General features: G+C 47.2%; 1 protein-coding gene across 1 annotated transcript in view; it reads right to left on the bottom strand.

Moving 5' to 3' along the window:
* Positions 1 to 16,100, bottom strand: part of LOC119433054 (retinal-specific phospholipid-transporting ATPase ABCA4-like) — a 138,081-nt gene that overhangs the window by 22,860 nt on the left and 99,121 nt on the right. Inside the window, exons 26-27 of the mRNA XM_049658544.1 lie at positions 15,053 to 15,226; positions 8,274 to 8,493 (exon numbers count right to left, since the gene is read on the bottom strand). Coding sequence (XP_049514501.1) covers positions 8,274 to 8,493; positions 15,053 to 15,226 — 394 coding nt within the window. The remainder of the gene's footprint in view (positions 1 to 8,273; positions 8,494 to 15,052; positions 15,227 to 16,100) is intronic.

The following is a 16,100-nucleotide window of genomic DNA, read 5'->3' as shown; positions in this document are numbered from 1 at the left end:
ATTAGCACCGGAAAGGCATCGCTACAAAATCGCGGCCCTAGTGTCATAACACTCATAATGACACCGGGCTGCGTGGAGATGAGCAAGTGGCAGAATGCTTATGCCTACTTAGACAACTTCCGGAGGTGTTTCTACGTGTATTTTTATTATTATTGTCAGAAAAATACTAGAGAAAGCTTTTTTTGAGTCATTTGCAGATGCTTCTACGTCCTTATCACGTGGAAGTCCCGTGTAAGTCTATAGACAGTAGATTGCCGTTCAACTCAACGGAAGTTGAAGTGTACATGCAGCATCGACCACAAAACACTAATCCATCCTTTCGGCATGACCTAATAGTTGCATTTAGTGTCTGCTAAACAGGCAATCCCGATGGTAGGAGTAGCCCTAAAGAAGGGCCGTTTTGAAGGCATAGAAGACCGCTGAATTGCCGACGAAGAAACACCGACGGAACGAGCAGACAGGGAAGACGTTCACAAATCGGCCATTTTTATTTTCCCTTCCTGGTGCCCTCGCAGGGTCCCGGGGTGCTGTCGATGCTCGACGGCATGCCGCTTAACTTCGCGCCCGTCCGTGCGCCCGAGAAGAGGATCTGGCGACGCGAGAGGCCGACGTAGATCTGCTCGAGCGTGATGTCGCTCACGGAGAACTCGGGCAGCTTCTCGGCGTCCTTCATGGCCACGAGAGCCGCGAACAGCTCGGCCCAGGTGGTGTACGGCTTACCCACCACAAACAGCATCGTGCCCTGCGCGAAAGGTCGACGGCAGGTCAGCTTCTACGGCACAGACCAATGGAACGCAATAAAATATTTGTAATCCCTCGATCGGCTTTGTGTTACTATTCTCGATATTTGTGTATCTCTGGCTGAAATATCGTTGGACGCCTTATTAAGGACGCCTTAATAATAGGCGTACTTGAGCCGTGACATCGACGCGAAATCGCACACGATGCCCAATTGGTGCAGTAAGTTCTTACTACACCAACCCGGCGTCGTGTCTTACCTATACGCAAACGCTCACTCAACAATTTTGATGGTGCGCGGGTCACCGTCGGGATCGTGTTAATTAAGATAGAGTTAATTGATGGACTCGAACCCTCGAGCTTATGTGGGAGTCGAACTCACGACCTGTGGCTTTAAGGCGAAGTTAATTAAGGCCCTATATCGAACCCACTACCTTTGGTATTAATTAGGGCGAGGTTAATTAAGGCAGCGCCAATTAAGGCACTCGATCTCGCGACCTTTAGTCGAAAAAAAAACAATTGTAATAAGATATAATAACGCATTCGAATGAGAATGTCAAGTAATTTAATTAACGTCTCTCGAGCGCGCAGGATTTCCCCTTCACCCCTTTTGGCGTATGCTAAAGTGATTGTCAATTTTGTTCACTGTATATTGTTCATATTGCTCGTTTCCCTTATGCCATTTTAACAACTTGCACGCCGACTGCATTTAGACTCACGTGTCTTGTAATCGAATAATCCCGCCGACATAAAAGGTCCCCCTGACAGTTTTACTTTGGGACCTCCTCCTGCAGCCATTTTGTATACCAACACACTTCCGTATACTTATGCCGTGATAATTAACTTCAAACTTCGTGATGGAGCATCGTATTATTCTTTTATCCCAAAGGAAGAAGGGAAAAGAGCGATCAGGTTGCATTACGTGATTATTTTGCAGCCTAGCCAAGTAAAAACATGAAGGAGTGCTCACACCAACAAAAAAAAAATCCCTCACGAAATGGTAGTTTGTAACCACCTCGTTTGTTCTCCCTCGTGGTGTCCGCTAACAGCTACCACCAAAAACCACGCACTGCTTTGGAAGGCCTGGATGATGATGATGATGATGATGATGATGATGATGATGATGATGATGATGATGATGATGATGTATGATGTTTAATGGCGCAAGGGCCAGGTATGGCCAAAGAGCGCCAGGCCTGTGTTAATAAGTTCACAATGGAGCAATGAATTGCGAAAGGTAGATGTGTCGTGGCTGTAAAAGGGCCTAAAAACAATCGCTATAAAATGCGTAAAATATATATGTAATAAAATTATGGCAATGGCTAATGAGGTGCACTATGAAATGAAAGAACAAATTGCAAGATAATGATGATAAATGACAATTTATCACTGATAAATCTTTTCAAAAAGCACTACTGCCTTGACAGGCCCTTTGAAATGCAAGGGCCTGGAGACGCGTGCTATACAAAACTACTATCGCAGCGGCATCCTCTGGAGAGAGAATGCGCTATGAAACTATTGGGCAAATAACATGCAATGTAACATCGCTAAGAAAACCCAGGACAGCTTTGGTGTTAAAGAGGGGTTTGTCACCCAGAAAAATAGCGGGATGGAGAGGGAGACAGTACCGGTACGCTAGAGGAAAGTGCCTTTTTCTCTCTGTTTCGGCTTCTCTGCACTCCACGAGGGCGTGGAGCACGGTAAGCCTCTCTCCACATCTACCACAGGTAGGTGGGTCATTTCCAGTTAAAAGAAAATTGTGGGTGCCGTATGTATGTCCTATTCTCAAACGAGAGAATAGGACATTAGTTCTTCGTATTTTCGTAACGGGATGCCAGGGACCTATCTGTGGCTTAACTAAATGGAGCTTATTGTTCGTTTCGGCATCCCACAAGCGCTGCCAGTGGCTTCGAAGATTATTTCTGAAGTAGGGCTTGAGGTCTGCGGCAGGGATAGAAGCTGTAGGGTTAAGGGCTCGCGATGTAGTTGAGGCCATTTGATCAGCCAAAACATTACCCTCGATGCCTCTATGGCCAGGCACCCAGCACAAAATAATATGCTGGTTAGACATATATGCTTTGCACAGAGCAGAATACAGTTCAATGAGTACGGGGTTTTTGTGTCTGTGTAGAGTCATGATAGCTTTTACAACGCTTAGGGAGTCTGTAAATATTATTGATCGTTTGAGTTTTAACTTGCCTATATTCTTCACGGCTGATAAAAGTGCATAGGCTTCAGCCGTAAAAATGCTTGTTTCCGGGTGCAGTACATCGGACTCGGAGAACGATGGGCCGACTACTGCATAAGAAACCCCTGTATGTGACTTGGAAGCGTCAGTGTAAAACTGAGTGCAGGACGAGTACTTGAACTGGATTTCTAGAAAATGCATCTGGATATGTGCCTCTGGAGCGTCTTTTGTGACCTCTACAAACGAAGTATCACACTCTATGAGTTGCCACTGCCACGGTGGCACTGGATTTGCTGGGGCCATCAAATTATTTTCAAGTAGTGGGATATCCATTTCTGCACTAATTTTCCTTATACGTAGTGAAAAGGGTTCTCTTACTGTCGGCCGGTTATTAAAGAGTGTGGCACTGGTCATATCATTTATGATTGAGAAGGACGGATGTTCCGAGTTCGAATTTACTTTCACGAAATAGGTAAGGCTTAAGTATGAACGTTGCATGTCAAGCGACCACACGTCCGCTTCTACGTACAAGCTTGACACAGGACTTGTCCTGAAGGCACCAGTGGCTAGGCGGATGCCTAGATGGTGTACAGGATCCAGCATCCTTAGGGCGCTTGGCGTAGCGGAATGGTACACTATGGCGCCGTAATCTAGTCGTGTGCGTAGGCTCTTATACAGATTTAAAAGGCACTTTGTGTCACTACCCCAAACGGGGCGTGACAACACTTTTAGAATATTCATTGTTTTCATGCACTTGTTTCTTATATACTGTATGTGTGCCACAAATGTAGGTTTCGTATCTAGAATCACACCTAAAAATTTATGTTCTGTTTTTACGGCCACACGTTGTCCCTGCAACTCAATGTCAGGATCGGGGTGCAGACCCCTCTTCCTGGAGAACAGGACGCAGGTGGTCTTTTGTGGGTTAAGGCTAAATCCATTCTCGTCTGCCCACTTAGACACCTTGTTCAGACCAAGCTGAATCTGCCGCTAACAGACTGCAAGATTGCACGAGGCGAAACCTATCTGTACATCATCGACGTATGCAGAGTAAAACATGTTTCTTGGGATGTACAGATGCAAAGAACTCATTTTTACGATGAAGAGAGTGCAACTAAGCACCCCGCCCTGTGGCACTCCAGTTTCATGCACAAATGGTCTTGATACAGCATTTCCCACACGAACACGGAATGTGCGATTAGATAAATAACTTTCTATGACATTTAACATGTTACCACGTATACCAACGTGTGAGAGGTCTCTAAGTATTCCAAACCGCCACGTGGAATCGTAGGCTTTTTCCATATCAAGGAATACAGACAGAAAGAACTGTTTATGGACAAAAGATTCACGAATTTGCGTCTCAATACGTATTAGATGGTCGGCGGTGGATCGACCCTCTCGAAACCCGCATTGGTACGGGTCAAGCAATTTGTTTGATTCGAGGAAGTGTATTAGTCTGCGGTTTATCATTTTTTCGAACAGTTTGCAGAGACAGCTTGTTAGTGCGATAGGCCGGTAACTTGAAGCAGACGATGGGTCCTTGCCCTGCTTCAGTATAGGAATGACAATGGCCTCTTTCCAGGCAGAGGGGATCTCGCCGGAGGTCCATATAGCATTGTATAGGGAGAGCAGAGGTTTCTTTGTTTCATGGGGAAGGTGTTTCAGCATTTGGTAAGCTATGCGGTCAGGGCCTGGGGCAGACTTGTTGCAGCAACTAAGCGATGCATACAGATCAGCAATGCCGAATGGCTGGTTGTATGCCTCGTGTTCGGTACATTTTCTTTCTAGTTTCTGTTTTTCTATTACAACCTTGTGTCTTTTAAATATATGTGAATAATGGGATGAGCTGGACACATGTTCAAAATGTGCTCCCAGGCAGTTAGCTTGTTCTTCCAGACTGTCGCCTTGTGTGTTTACCAACGGGAGTGAATAAGTTTGTAGCCCTTTTATCTTATTAACTTTCTTCCAGACTCTGCCCTCATCTGTATACGAGTTGATGCCTGATAAAAACTTCTCCCAACTCTCTCTCCTGGCCTGTCGATGCGTTCTTCTGCCCTGCGATTTTATCTTCTTAAAATTGACAAGATTCTCCGCAGTTGGGGAGTCCCGTAGCAAGCCCCACGCTTTGTTCTGTTTCCTACGTGCGTTCCGACATTCGTCGTTCCACCATGGGACACGGCGTTTGCAGGTCGCACCACTTATTTTAGGTATACATTCAGAGGCGGCATCAATTATAAAAGATGTAAGATACTCGACAGCAGCATCAATTCCCAGCGAAGATATGTCAGACCACGAGATACTACTTGTAAGACTTTGGAATTTCTCCCAATCTGCCGTATCCAACTTCCAGCGAGGTGCCTGTGGTGGTTCGTTTTGTAGTGGTGATCTCAGCAGTATCGGGAAGTGGTCACTCCCGTAAGGATTTTTTATAACTTCCCATTTAAGCTCAGCAAATATAGACGGGGAAGCTACACTGAGATCAATGGAAGAAAACGTTTTGTTTGCGAGATTGTAGTAGGTGGGTTCCTTCTTATTCAGGAGACACGCACCAGAGGAGAAAAGAAATTGTTCGATTAGGCGTCCTCGCGCATCGATACGCGTGTCGCCCCACAAGCTGCTGTGTGCATTGAAATCGCCAAGAACGAGGTAAGGTTCCGGTAATTCATCTATAAATGATTGAAATTCATGCTTGTGTAAAGGATAATGTGGGGGTATATAGAGCGAGCAAATGGTTACGAGTTTACCCAGAAGTACAGCACGAACGGCTACCGCCTCAAGTGCCGTATTGAGTGGAAGTTGCTGACAGGCTACACTTCTGTCGAGTATGATGGCCACACCACCAGATGATGCGGCAGAATCCTCGCGGTCTCTTCTGAAAACAATATTCTGACGTAGGAAGTTGGTGTTTCTGGAGTTTAGGTGTGTTTCTTGAACACACAGCACCTTTGGATTAAATTTATTGATAAGTTCTTGGATGTCGTCTAGGTTGTGGATTAGTCCCCTAACATTCCACTGCATTATGGTGTTCATGTTTGAGGAAAATGAAAGGTGCTGTGTGTCTCAAAAAGGAGGAGAGTAACTTACTTTACAGAGCCTTTGTTAGGCCCTGTAATTGGTGTTTTGTCTTTTTTGGAGCGGTCGAGAGAACCTCGCCGCTCCATCGACGCTACTAGCGCCGTTTGGCTTGGACTGGTGTCCATAGCCTCTTGCGAGGCACTGGACACCCGCTCCAGAGAGCGATGTGTGCGTCGCGTAGACTTCATCTCGAGCGACGAAGTCTTCGTCCCCACCGGACCGGAGGTCGACAGGACCCCTGGGGCCTCTGCGGTACCCTGGCTGCTGCCGGAGCTTATAGAGGCCACTGGTGTGGACAATTTGAGAGATGGCAGGGCAGCGTTGGCTGCTCCCACCTTAGGGGCGGGTGGCGTTGGCCTCGGCACGCTATAGGCGTGGTCCGGGCTGCCGCCAGATGCCGTTGTGGTGCCGCCCCCCGTTGCACCACTTCGGCGAAAGATGTTTTGAGCAAGAATAAAGAGGAGATACGTTGTCGTGCTTCACGGAATGTTATGTTCTCCTTCACTTTTACAGTAATTATTTCTTTTTCTTTCTTCCAGGCTGGACAAGCTCTGTAGTATGCAGGGTGACTGCCATCGCAGTTAGCACAATGTACCTCGTCATTATTGCAATCGTCAGAAGAGTGACCGGTTGTGCCGCACTTTGCGCACATAAGCTGCCCTCGGCAGCTCTGGGATGCGTGACCAAATCTTTGACATTTGAAGCAACGTCGCGGGTTCGGAATGTATGGTCGAACATGAAGTTTTACGTAGCCGGTTTCAAGAGTCTCGGGTAAAGTAGTTGAACTGAAAGTGAGTATTAAATGCTTTGTTGAGATTTCGTTGTCATTCCGTCTGATTTTGATGCGCTGCACATGGATTACCCCTTGGTCCTTCCATCCATCCAGGAGTTCTTCTTCATTCAATGTCATTAGGTCTTCGTCTGATACTACACCTTTTACTGTGTTCATTGTTCGATGTGCGCTTACAGAAACAGGGATGTTACCAAAGGCTACGAGGTGTGCGAGTTTGTTGTATTGTTCCTTGTCTTTTAGTTCGAGGAGCAAATCTCCGGTTGCCATCTTTGTTGCCTTATACCCAGCTCCAATGGTCTCTTTTAGGCACTTGGCCACAAGAAATGGAGAAATTGCTCTAGCTTTCGTAGATGGTTGCTCACAATGAAGGACGTGAAATTTCGGGAAATTCTTTTTGGGCCAGAATAGCGAGGTTGCGTCGGTGCGTACCCTCTTCGAGGCACGATCGGTTGAAAAAGGGTTTGGGGATCCCATGGAAAGAAGTGGTTTATTCGGCAACGGCGTCTGCCACCCACCACGGAGCCCAACAAGGGGACGTGGCAGAACATGTAAACAAGTCTGCACAGCGCCAGCAGTATGCCGTTACTATAACCCAATATGGTATACCCAAGGTAGGACAGCCACACCAGGTTAACCCTTGCCGCCAGGAAAAGTCGAAGTGAATGGAAAAGATGAGAAGACAGGAAAGATTAAAAGTGATAGGGAAAGACGAAGATTGGAGAGAGAGCCAGGAAAAGGCAACTACCGATTTCCCCCGGTTGGGTCAGTCCGGGGGTGCCGTCTACGTGAAGCGGAGGCCAAAGAAGTGTGTTGCCTCCGCCGGGGGGCCATAAAGGTCCAACTCCCGGCATCGGCTCAACCCCCAGGATCCCCTTTTCCCCGGACACGGCTAAGCCACGCACGGTTAAGCGTGGGAGGGTCCGACCCTCATGTGCTCGGGTCTGTGGTGTCGCAACACACCAATTGGAAGGCCTGGAAGCCGCGTGCATTACCTCATTGCATTTCTGGCCCGTCTCATAATTTCTGAATAGTACAGCTGCCAGAGATGCTTTGCTGAGTGATGAATTAAATCTGGTTGGAAGAACATGTTAGAGGTGCTGATAAGCATCATTCTAAAGCTGAAAAGAACTCCTATGAGCAGCACTGATCGCGGCCACAGCTATAAACTTCCCATCAAACAATACAGTGACTTGCATAAACAAGTACAGTTTTGTACACGCTAACGTGTCACGTGGAGTTGGCAAAAACTATACCGTACAAATCTCCGAAAATTCCGCACTTTTGTTTCCTGCAACCACTGCTGGAAATAAGAAAAATCTACTTTAATCTAAAGAAACCCTCGCTATCACAAGATCAACCCTGCAGTTCATTGCAGGTGGTTATTTCAATAAAAACTGGCGCTCTGTAAGGGCTGAAAAAGGTCGGGCGACTCGTAAAACATCGTAGACTGATACAAAGCTACGTTCGATAGGGCACCTTGTAGTTGTACATGTAGGTGCACTGGTGAAACTCCATCATCGCAAAGTAGATGCGGTTGATCAGGGTGACGCTGTTGCGCTTCGCGGCCGGCAGCTTGATGGTGACGCTGTAGCAGCGCCCGTACTTCTGATCCATCTGCAGCCCGTCGCCCATCGCCTGAATCGTGCCCGAGTCCATGATGGCCACGCGGTCGCAGAGCAGCTCGAAGTGGGACATGCTGCGCACGCGCGTAGAACAGAGCGCGGAATTAGGAAGCGGCGACAAAAGAAATATGGCTCCACGCGCTGTATGAGTGCTCCGTTAGGTTTTCTGGTGTGTAAAAAAGGTGTTTTTTTTTTCAAGAAGTTGTGTAACAAGGCTGTTTTGGGCGAGAAGTTCGGTTAGGTTAGATTAGGTGAATCTAGGTATTTTGGGGTGTAAAAAGGTGTTTTCTGCCAAAAAGTTCGGTTATGTTAGTTTAGGAACTTCGGGTTCTAAAAAGGTGTTTTTTGGCGAAAAGTCAGGCAAGGTTCGTACGTGAAGGTCTTGCGTGATCGAAATGCACGTGCGCGCAACGTAGAGAAGTTTCTCACGTCTCGCGCACGCACGTCAGGTACCAGTTGATTTAGAACGAGATTTCTACTACGCCATGTCTCGCAAGGTCATTCATCGCGTCGCAATGACCTTGAGCCACCGGAGCGCAAGTGTGGCAGGTGTGACGTCACGCCACGTGATCCGCTGCGGAGAGGCGTCGCAGCTGCGCTCGCTCAGAGCGTCGCCGCTGCGGTACCACGTGACTAGGCGAGGGTTTAACGGCTGCTTCGCCGGCACTTCATTGGTCGCTCAGTCTCGCCATGGATGGCGCGCCGGCTGGGCCATCTGTGCGTGAGTTGAGAGAGAGAAGGAGAACCCCAAGCGCGCGCGCCAACGGATGAGTCACCACCCTCCTCGACGACGCTCCGACGGCCGCGGTAGAAGATGCGAGAATTTACTAGAAGATTCCCAAGCTTTGTTCACGCTACGGGATCACAACTCCGACCGAAGGTATTGTGATATGTCTAGCCGAAGTGTGCACGTATGTTTGTAACTGCCTTGTTTGAAGAATATATTTTGTTGTGTTTTGACAACTCTGGGTTCTGATTAGGTCTTGGGACCACAACCGGCGTTCGCTGGCGCACCAGAGGGCCCCTTACTAATTGTCTTGCTTTCGTGGGTTATTTTTTCTGCAGCTAATAAGTCGGCTTTGGAATTTGTACCGGCGTTGGCGCCTCGTTCACGGGGTGTGTGACAGTGGCACATAGCGAAATTCTAACGCTTGATCTAAATACACGATGAGGCGTCCATTACTTCTACGATGAATCAAGATGCCTAACTGAATATTTAACATAATTGGACTAATTAACATCGTGTTGTTAACTTATCCAACACATAATAGCTAACAAATTGAACGAATTCTTGGAAGAACAGCCAGTTTTAACAAATCATCCAACATGGATTTCGAAAAGTATTTTCTACTGCAACACAATTGGTTAGTGTAATTCACACCTTTGCAGCTTGTCTTGATACTAACAGTCAAATTGATGCAATATTCCTAGAATATAGTAAAGCATTCGATACAGTTCCCCACAATAAACTAATTATAAAGCTTCGGTTATTTGGCATACCAGAATTATTTATTTTCTGGATTTCAGCTTACCTGAAAAACCGTAACCAATACGTTCAGGTAGGAGAAAAACACTCTGGCTGCGTTCCGGTAACTTCTGGCGTTCCGTTGGGAAGCGTACTCGGCCGCCAACTTTTTTTGCTATACATAAATGATAGTGTCAATGTGGTTAACACCCCAGTACGAATTCGTCTATTTGCTGACGATTGTGTTTTGTTTAGTGTGATGTGTTTTTCGTGTGTCACTGATCTCGGGGGCGTGCGGGTGTTAGGAGAGATGGATAGGGAAGAGGCATGGCAACACAGCAAGCAGATTTTGTTTACACGCGAACTCAAAACCAAAAAGCCTCAAACCGAAAATCAAGCTACACACTGAACTAAGACACAACAAACAAATAAATATTAACAAATGTACAACCTAATGAATCAATAAATATCCTTAACTTCGCCTTCGTTAGTCCTAGGCCCTTCCTACCCCAAGGTCTGGCATCACTGGCCTACTGTAGTGACGATACAAGAAAGTCGTTCTTACGGAGCTGTGGTTGCTCGTATCTTCCCGGCCGGAATCTCGTAGAATCCTTTTCCATGTGGCCGTTTCGCCGATCTTCGCATCAACGTTGCTGCATAGAAGTCGGTCCTTTCAACTGGCTCGTCTCGGAAGCCTAGGTAACCCGGTCGCTGCTGCTGACGTGGCCGGGAGAGGTGACGGGTTAGGCCTAGCGACGTCCTCGGCCGCTGCTTCCGTCTCGCTCCTTTCCCGAGAGCCGACGTGGCGTTCCGGGGATCATCGAACGTGCCGGTCTGCCTTGGAAGAGGGGTCCTTTCTGGGGTGCCCGGTCCTGCCGTGAGAAGCTGCAGCCGGTCCAGGAGCCTCACTCGAACTTGCCGAGGTCGACGGCCACACCATGGACGGCCAACGTCACGGACTCGGCCAGACCCCCAAGTCTCCCGTCGCCAGTGCGGAGCTGGCGATGCGACCTTCCTGGCCCGGAGCCACGTCGATAATGCCCGCTCAGCCTTGCTTCTCCCTCGATGACAGCTCGGATCACGCGCCTCGCGCGCTCGCGCCGTTCGGAACGCTCCGATCACATCGTCCTCGTTTTCTTTTATTTCGCCTCCGGCGTCTTACTCATGACATGGCTCCCCTTTTTAAGAGTTTTTTCTCAAAAAACTGCTTTCTCTTGTCCTTAATTTTCCTGCTGGACTCTTCTTCTGAGACTTGCGGACTTCACTTGTGCTCGCGGCTCGCTTGTCACCACCACACTTTCGCGCACATTTCACCTTTCACCGCACAATACACTGCATTCAATAGTTCAGAATGTTCATTGTCCCACAACACTCTACATGAATAAACTTGCTATTTACACACGTTTGTAAAAGTTGACAATTCCACTGTCCGAGGGCATTCCTAATGATAGTCCTTTTGTAGCCTACCAGTTATACCTGTACGCTTTCTCCGCCTTTTACGGAGCTCCCATGCTTCTCTACGCCCAGCCTGCTTCCTTCTCCTTCCTCCTCTAGCACATTTCTCACGCAGCTCGGAAGCTCTCTGTCTTAACTCTGGCTTCATCTTTTTCTTTGGCGCACCCATCTCATGCGCACGCGTTTTCCTGCGCTGCTTTCCTCTCAATCTCCTGCGAGTCATCTTCCTACCGTTACGTGTTCTGTGCACGTTCTTCCTACATTTAAAGGCTGCCTTACTTCTGGGGCGATTAGGGTATCTATTTGATACCCTAATTGTATCAATTTTTCCTCTACTACGCCCTTACGCGTTCTGTGCGAGTTCAATACGTTCAGGTAGGAGAAAAACACTCTGGCTGCGTTCCGGTAACTTCTGGCGTTCCGTTGGGAAGCGTACTCGGCCGCCAACTTTTTTTGCTATACATAAATGATAGTGTCAATGTGGTTAACACCCCAGTACGAATTCGTCTATTTGCTGACGATTGTGTTTTGTTTAGAGAAGTTACCTGCCTTAGTGACCAATGTGACCTTAACTCTAGCTTAGGCAATGTGTTAAAATGGTGTGAGCAATGGGGAATGCTTCTTAATGCAACTAAATGTGTATGTCCCCATATCGCGCAAAAAGTCCTCATATCCCCATATCCGCATATCCCATATCGCCATATCCCCATATCCGCATATCCCATATCCGCATAGTCACCATATCGCGCAAAAAGGGGACATACACTAAATGTGTATGTCCCCATATCGCGCAGCACCTTTACTGAAAGTAGCCTGCTATAAGCACTTTGGTCTAACAATAACGAGTAACTTATCATGGAACTTGACCATAAATAACATCTGCTCTGCCACTTTCCGTAAACTATGCCTTCTACGCCACAAATTCAAAACTGCCCCGCCTAGTGTTAAACTCTCTTCATCATCATCATCATCATCAGCTTATATATTTGTCCACTGCAGGACGAAGGCCTCTCCCTGCGATCTCCCATTACCCCTGTCTTGCGCTAGCGTATTCCAACTTGCGCCAGCAAATTTCCTAACTTCATCATCCCACCTGGTTTTCTGCCGACCTCGACTGCGCTTCCCTTCTATTGGTATCCATTCTGTAACCCTAATGGTCCACCGATTATCCCTCCTATGCATTAAATGGCCTTCCCAGCTCCATTTCTTCCGCTTAATGTCAACTAGAATATCGGCTATCTCCGTTTGTTCTCTGATCCACACCGCTCTCTTCCTGTCTCTTAACGTTAGTCCTAAGATTTTTTTCGTTCCATCGCTCTTTGTGCGGTCCTTAACTTGTTCTGGAGCTTCTTTGTTAACCTCCAAGTTTCTGCCCCATATGTTAGCACCTCTCTTACTCTGTTACTTTTCGTTAATTAGGCCAAAACTTGAGTATGCTTGCATAGTTTGGGACCCTCACACAAAAATTACCATTAAGAAGCTGGAAAAAACTCAAAGAAAATGAGTCCGATTTATTTACAGTAAATTTAGAACTACTGACTCCCCCACTGCATTACAACCGCAAATGGCATCGAACTATCACAAATTCGAAGAAAAGTCGACTAGAGTTTCTTTCAAGCTTAATTAATCATAGGCTAGCCTTAGACACCAAAGCATACGTATCCCCTATGATAAGCAGACCCGCTCGACACCACTACTCTCATTCTATAGCACCAATTTTCGCAAAGACTGACACTTTTCGGTACTCTGCCGCTTTCCGTAAACTATGCCTTCTACGCCACAAATTCAAAATGTTTATGTTTCCATAAACAATAGCTGACTGGCATAATCTAACTGAAGCATTTCCCCAGCGGCCGTGACATGTATACCATTTGTGTAATTATTGATGTTTCTTCGTGTATTAGTGTCGTACTATAACCAAATTGTTTAAATTTTTTAAACGTCCACCTTATGACCAAAGAAATTGTGTGAAAAGCATGTCACAAACTTGTTTCATCCTGGTCTCTTGTGTAAATAATCTTGTGTATTCTGCTCACCCTGCTTGGACTTGTCCGCAGTATTTTAAACAAATAAATAAATAACTCTAATTAATTACTCTACAACGCGTATTTCAATCTACGAATTATACTTCGTGAGTTCGCAAGGCGTATCTACTTGGTAAGATATCTCATGACTACGCCAGTTTCGAGATATTAATAGTGTCTGACGAAATCCATTGGCGTTCAAGTTACTTTTATTCTTCAATGCATAAAATAGCATTTTCATGAAAAGTAAGTGGAACAATAGTGCATTTTTACCGCAACATTGACGGCGCATATCTCGATACCGGTAGAATGCAGTGATCGTACACTTTTTTCTTTTCAACGACAGTGTGTAAGCTCCCTGTCAGAATATGGCAGTGTCTGCCGCGCGCAATACAACCCACTTTGCTTTTATTGTGAGAGCAATTATATGGACACTCCAAGCGAATTTCTGCCGTCGGCGTCGCCGTGAGGTTCCGTATAAAGTCCAAGGGCGATAAAATCATCGCTGCGCGTCCTATGTGCGAGTGAAAGCGCGCGAGGGACCCGTGATTTTTTCACGGAGAGCGAACGCACGCCGGAGAGCAAACGCGACGTCTGCCATCGCGCGAAAGGCCGTAGGGGGGTGGGAGGGAGGGAGGGAGGGAGGGGGGGGGGCGACGCTGTGCCGCGGTACTCAATGCGTATCTTGCGACCGAGAGCAAGGGAAACTGGCAACTCAATCTCCCACGCGAAAGGACGAAAGCGGGAAGGCAGTGCGGGAGGGAGCGGGTGCGGCTTCTACTCTGCCAACAACTGCACACTTGTACTTTGCGCCGCTGCGGGCTGTCGCAAACACCGTACCTTGAAAGCGATCTCCACACGGCTCTTACCTTTGCATGCGCTTTGCTTTCGCCGCTCACGCCAGCGTTTTGACAGTGGTTGTCTGACGTCATCGTGCTTGTTAATTAAGTTAGTAAGCGAATGCGTCACAGTTTATGCAGCCGATAAAACTACCATCCCTACGCCGTATATAGCTCTCTACTCATTTGCAATCGCCATTGATGCTTCGCCTTTGGGGCGAAACTGCGACAAGGTGGAGGTTCTACAGGTGAGCATACATAATAAAATGGTTCTTTGAAACGAACTATCGACATGCCAAGGTTGCCAACCCGCCGTGTTCGACTACGTCTAAGACGCCCACGCAATGATATAGCTCCGGGTATGATGCGAAGCAATTAAACTTTTCGAACGTCATATTCGATCCTCTAACTCGCGACGACAAGAAGACAGCTTTCTATTGCTTTCCCTTGGTATAGGTTTCCAGTTAAAGAAGAATTCGCTACAGGTTAGTCTACGCAATCAGAACGTGCTTCTTTTTTCAGTGCGGAATTGTTACTTAGCTCTCGCAATTCTGGCACCCTTCCAGGGGCCTCGCGGTGCAACCTAATTTTGATTTAGACGTGGTTTGAAAGACGTTATATTGAAGCAGACTTCAGCGTCAGAGGCAAGTCTTCGCTAACTATGGTGCGGAATTGCTTGAAATTGCAAAAAAAAAATCTACCGAGAAATGGCTCCTTTCTCCCGGCTGTTGAAGGCCTACTCTGCTGTAGAGAAAGTGCTTGGACGGTGGTCGGAATCGAACAAGTATACGGTGATTTCCCCCGTAAAAGCTCAGTGAAGATTGTGCAGAACACGTCAAAAAATACTTGCCGGTGTGAGGTCAGGACGAACGAGATGGCCCGGCTGTCCTTGAGGAGCTGCAGCATGCGGATTATCTCGTTGCGGTACAGCGGTTCTACGTCAGAGTACGGCTCGTCCACCATCATCACGGGAGGGACGCCCACGGCCGCGCACGCGATCAACAGCATCTTGAGCTCGCCGCGACTGGGCAGAAAGGCAGGAGTGCGGCAAAAAATAAAGAGTAAACGTAAGTAAACTATTAAAGAATTTGTTACACTTACAGAATCTGTTATATGGCGACTAACAGGGCAGCTCACTCGGGTCAATCGATCGCCCCGAGTTTCTCGGCGGTTCTCCCCATTTTCGCATAGACGGCTTTTGCTGGTGCCCTGGTGAGTGGGACCCTATCCTGGTCGTGGCTGGCTGTGGCTTCTTTGTGATGGCAATGTCGGTGAGCTGCGAGTTTTCCTAGCGTTTCCGATGAGGCACAGAAACTCCCGCACAATGCACTCACGCCGAAGGCGGAGACCAGAGTTATCGATGACTTTCCTCCCCAGGAATTTCGGAAATTGCCCCTTCGACAATCTGTCGAACTTCGCCACAATACACCAGCGTAACTCAATGGGCAGCACTTTCAAAAAGTACATTTCATAAGATCAAGCTAGTTTCAACAAGTTTTTTAGCACCGTCTTGAGGGTACTTCCTTCTGCACATTTAGACACTTAGGCACAACATACGCATTTAGGACGCGCTTAGGACACTTATACCCCTGTCACACGGTACGTATAATGGCATTCGCGGCGAATGAGATTACGTGTTAAGGCCATTTTTGTTGCTTCTACACAGGCATAGTGAATGACATTCACTGCTAATGGCATTCGCCCATCGAATGAGTTTCCCGAACTCATTCACGCGCGACTTGTGTACTCTCGACGACAGGGGCTTGGCAAAAAAATGACAAAATAGATAAGTTAAAACGAAATGTAATATATTTACAAATAACGATCCAATGTTGACCATTGTATTGTTAACAATATAGTGAAAATATGTAAACAAGAAGCACGATTTGCACGGTTTC

Source organism: Dermacentor silvarum, chromosome 11 (genome assembly GCF_013339745.2).
Source record: "Dermacentor silvarum isolate Dsil-2018 chromosome 11, BIME_Dsil_1.4, whole genome shotgun sequence".
NCBI classification, from domain to species: Eukaryota; Metazoa; Arthropoda; class Arachnida; order Ixodida; family Ixodidae; genus Dermacentor; species Dermacentor silvarum.
The sequence above is the reverse complement of the archived record's forward strand: the minus strand, read 5'-3'. Positions and strand labels throughout refer to the sequence as shown.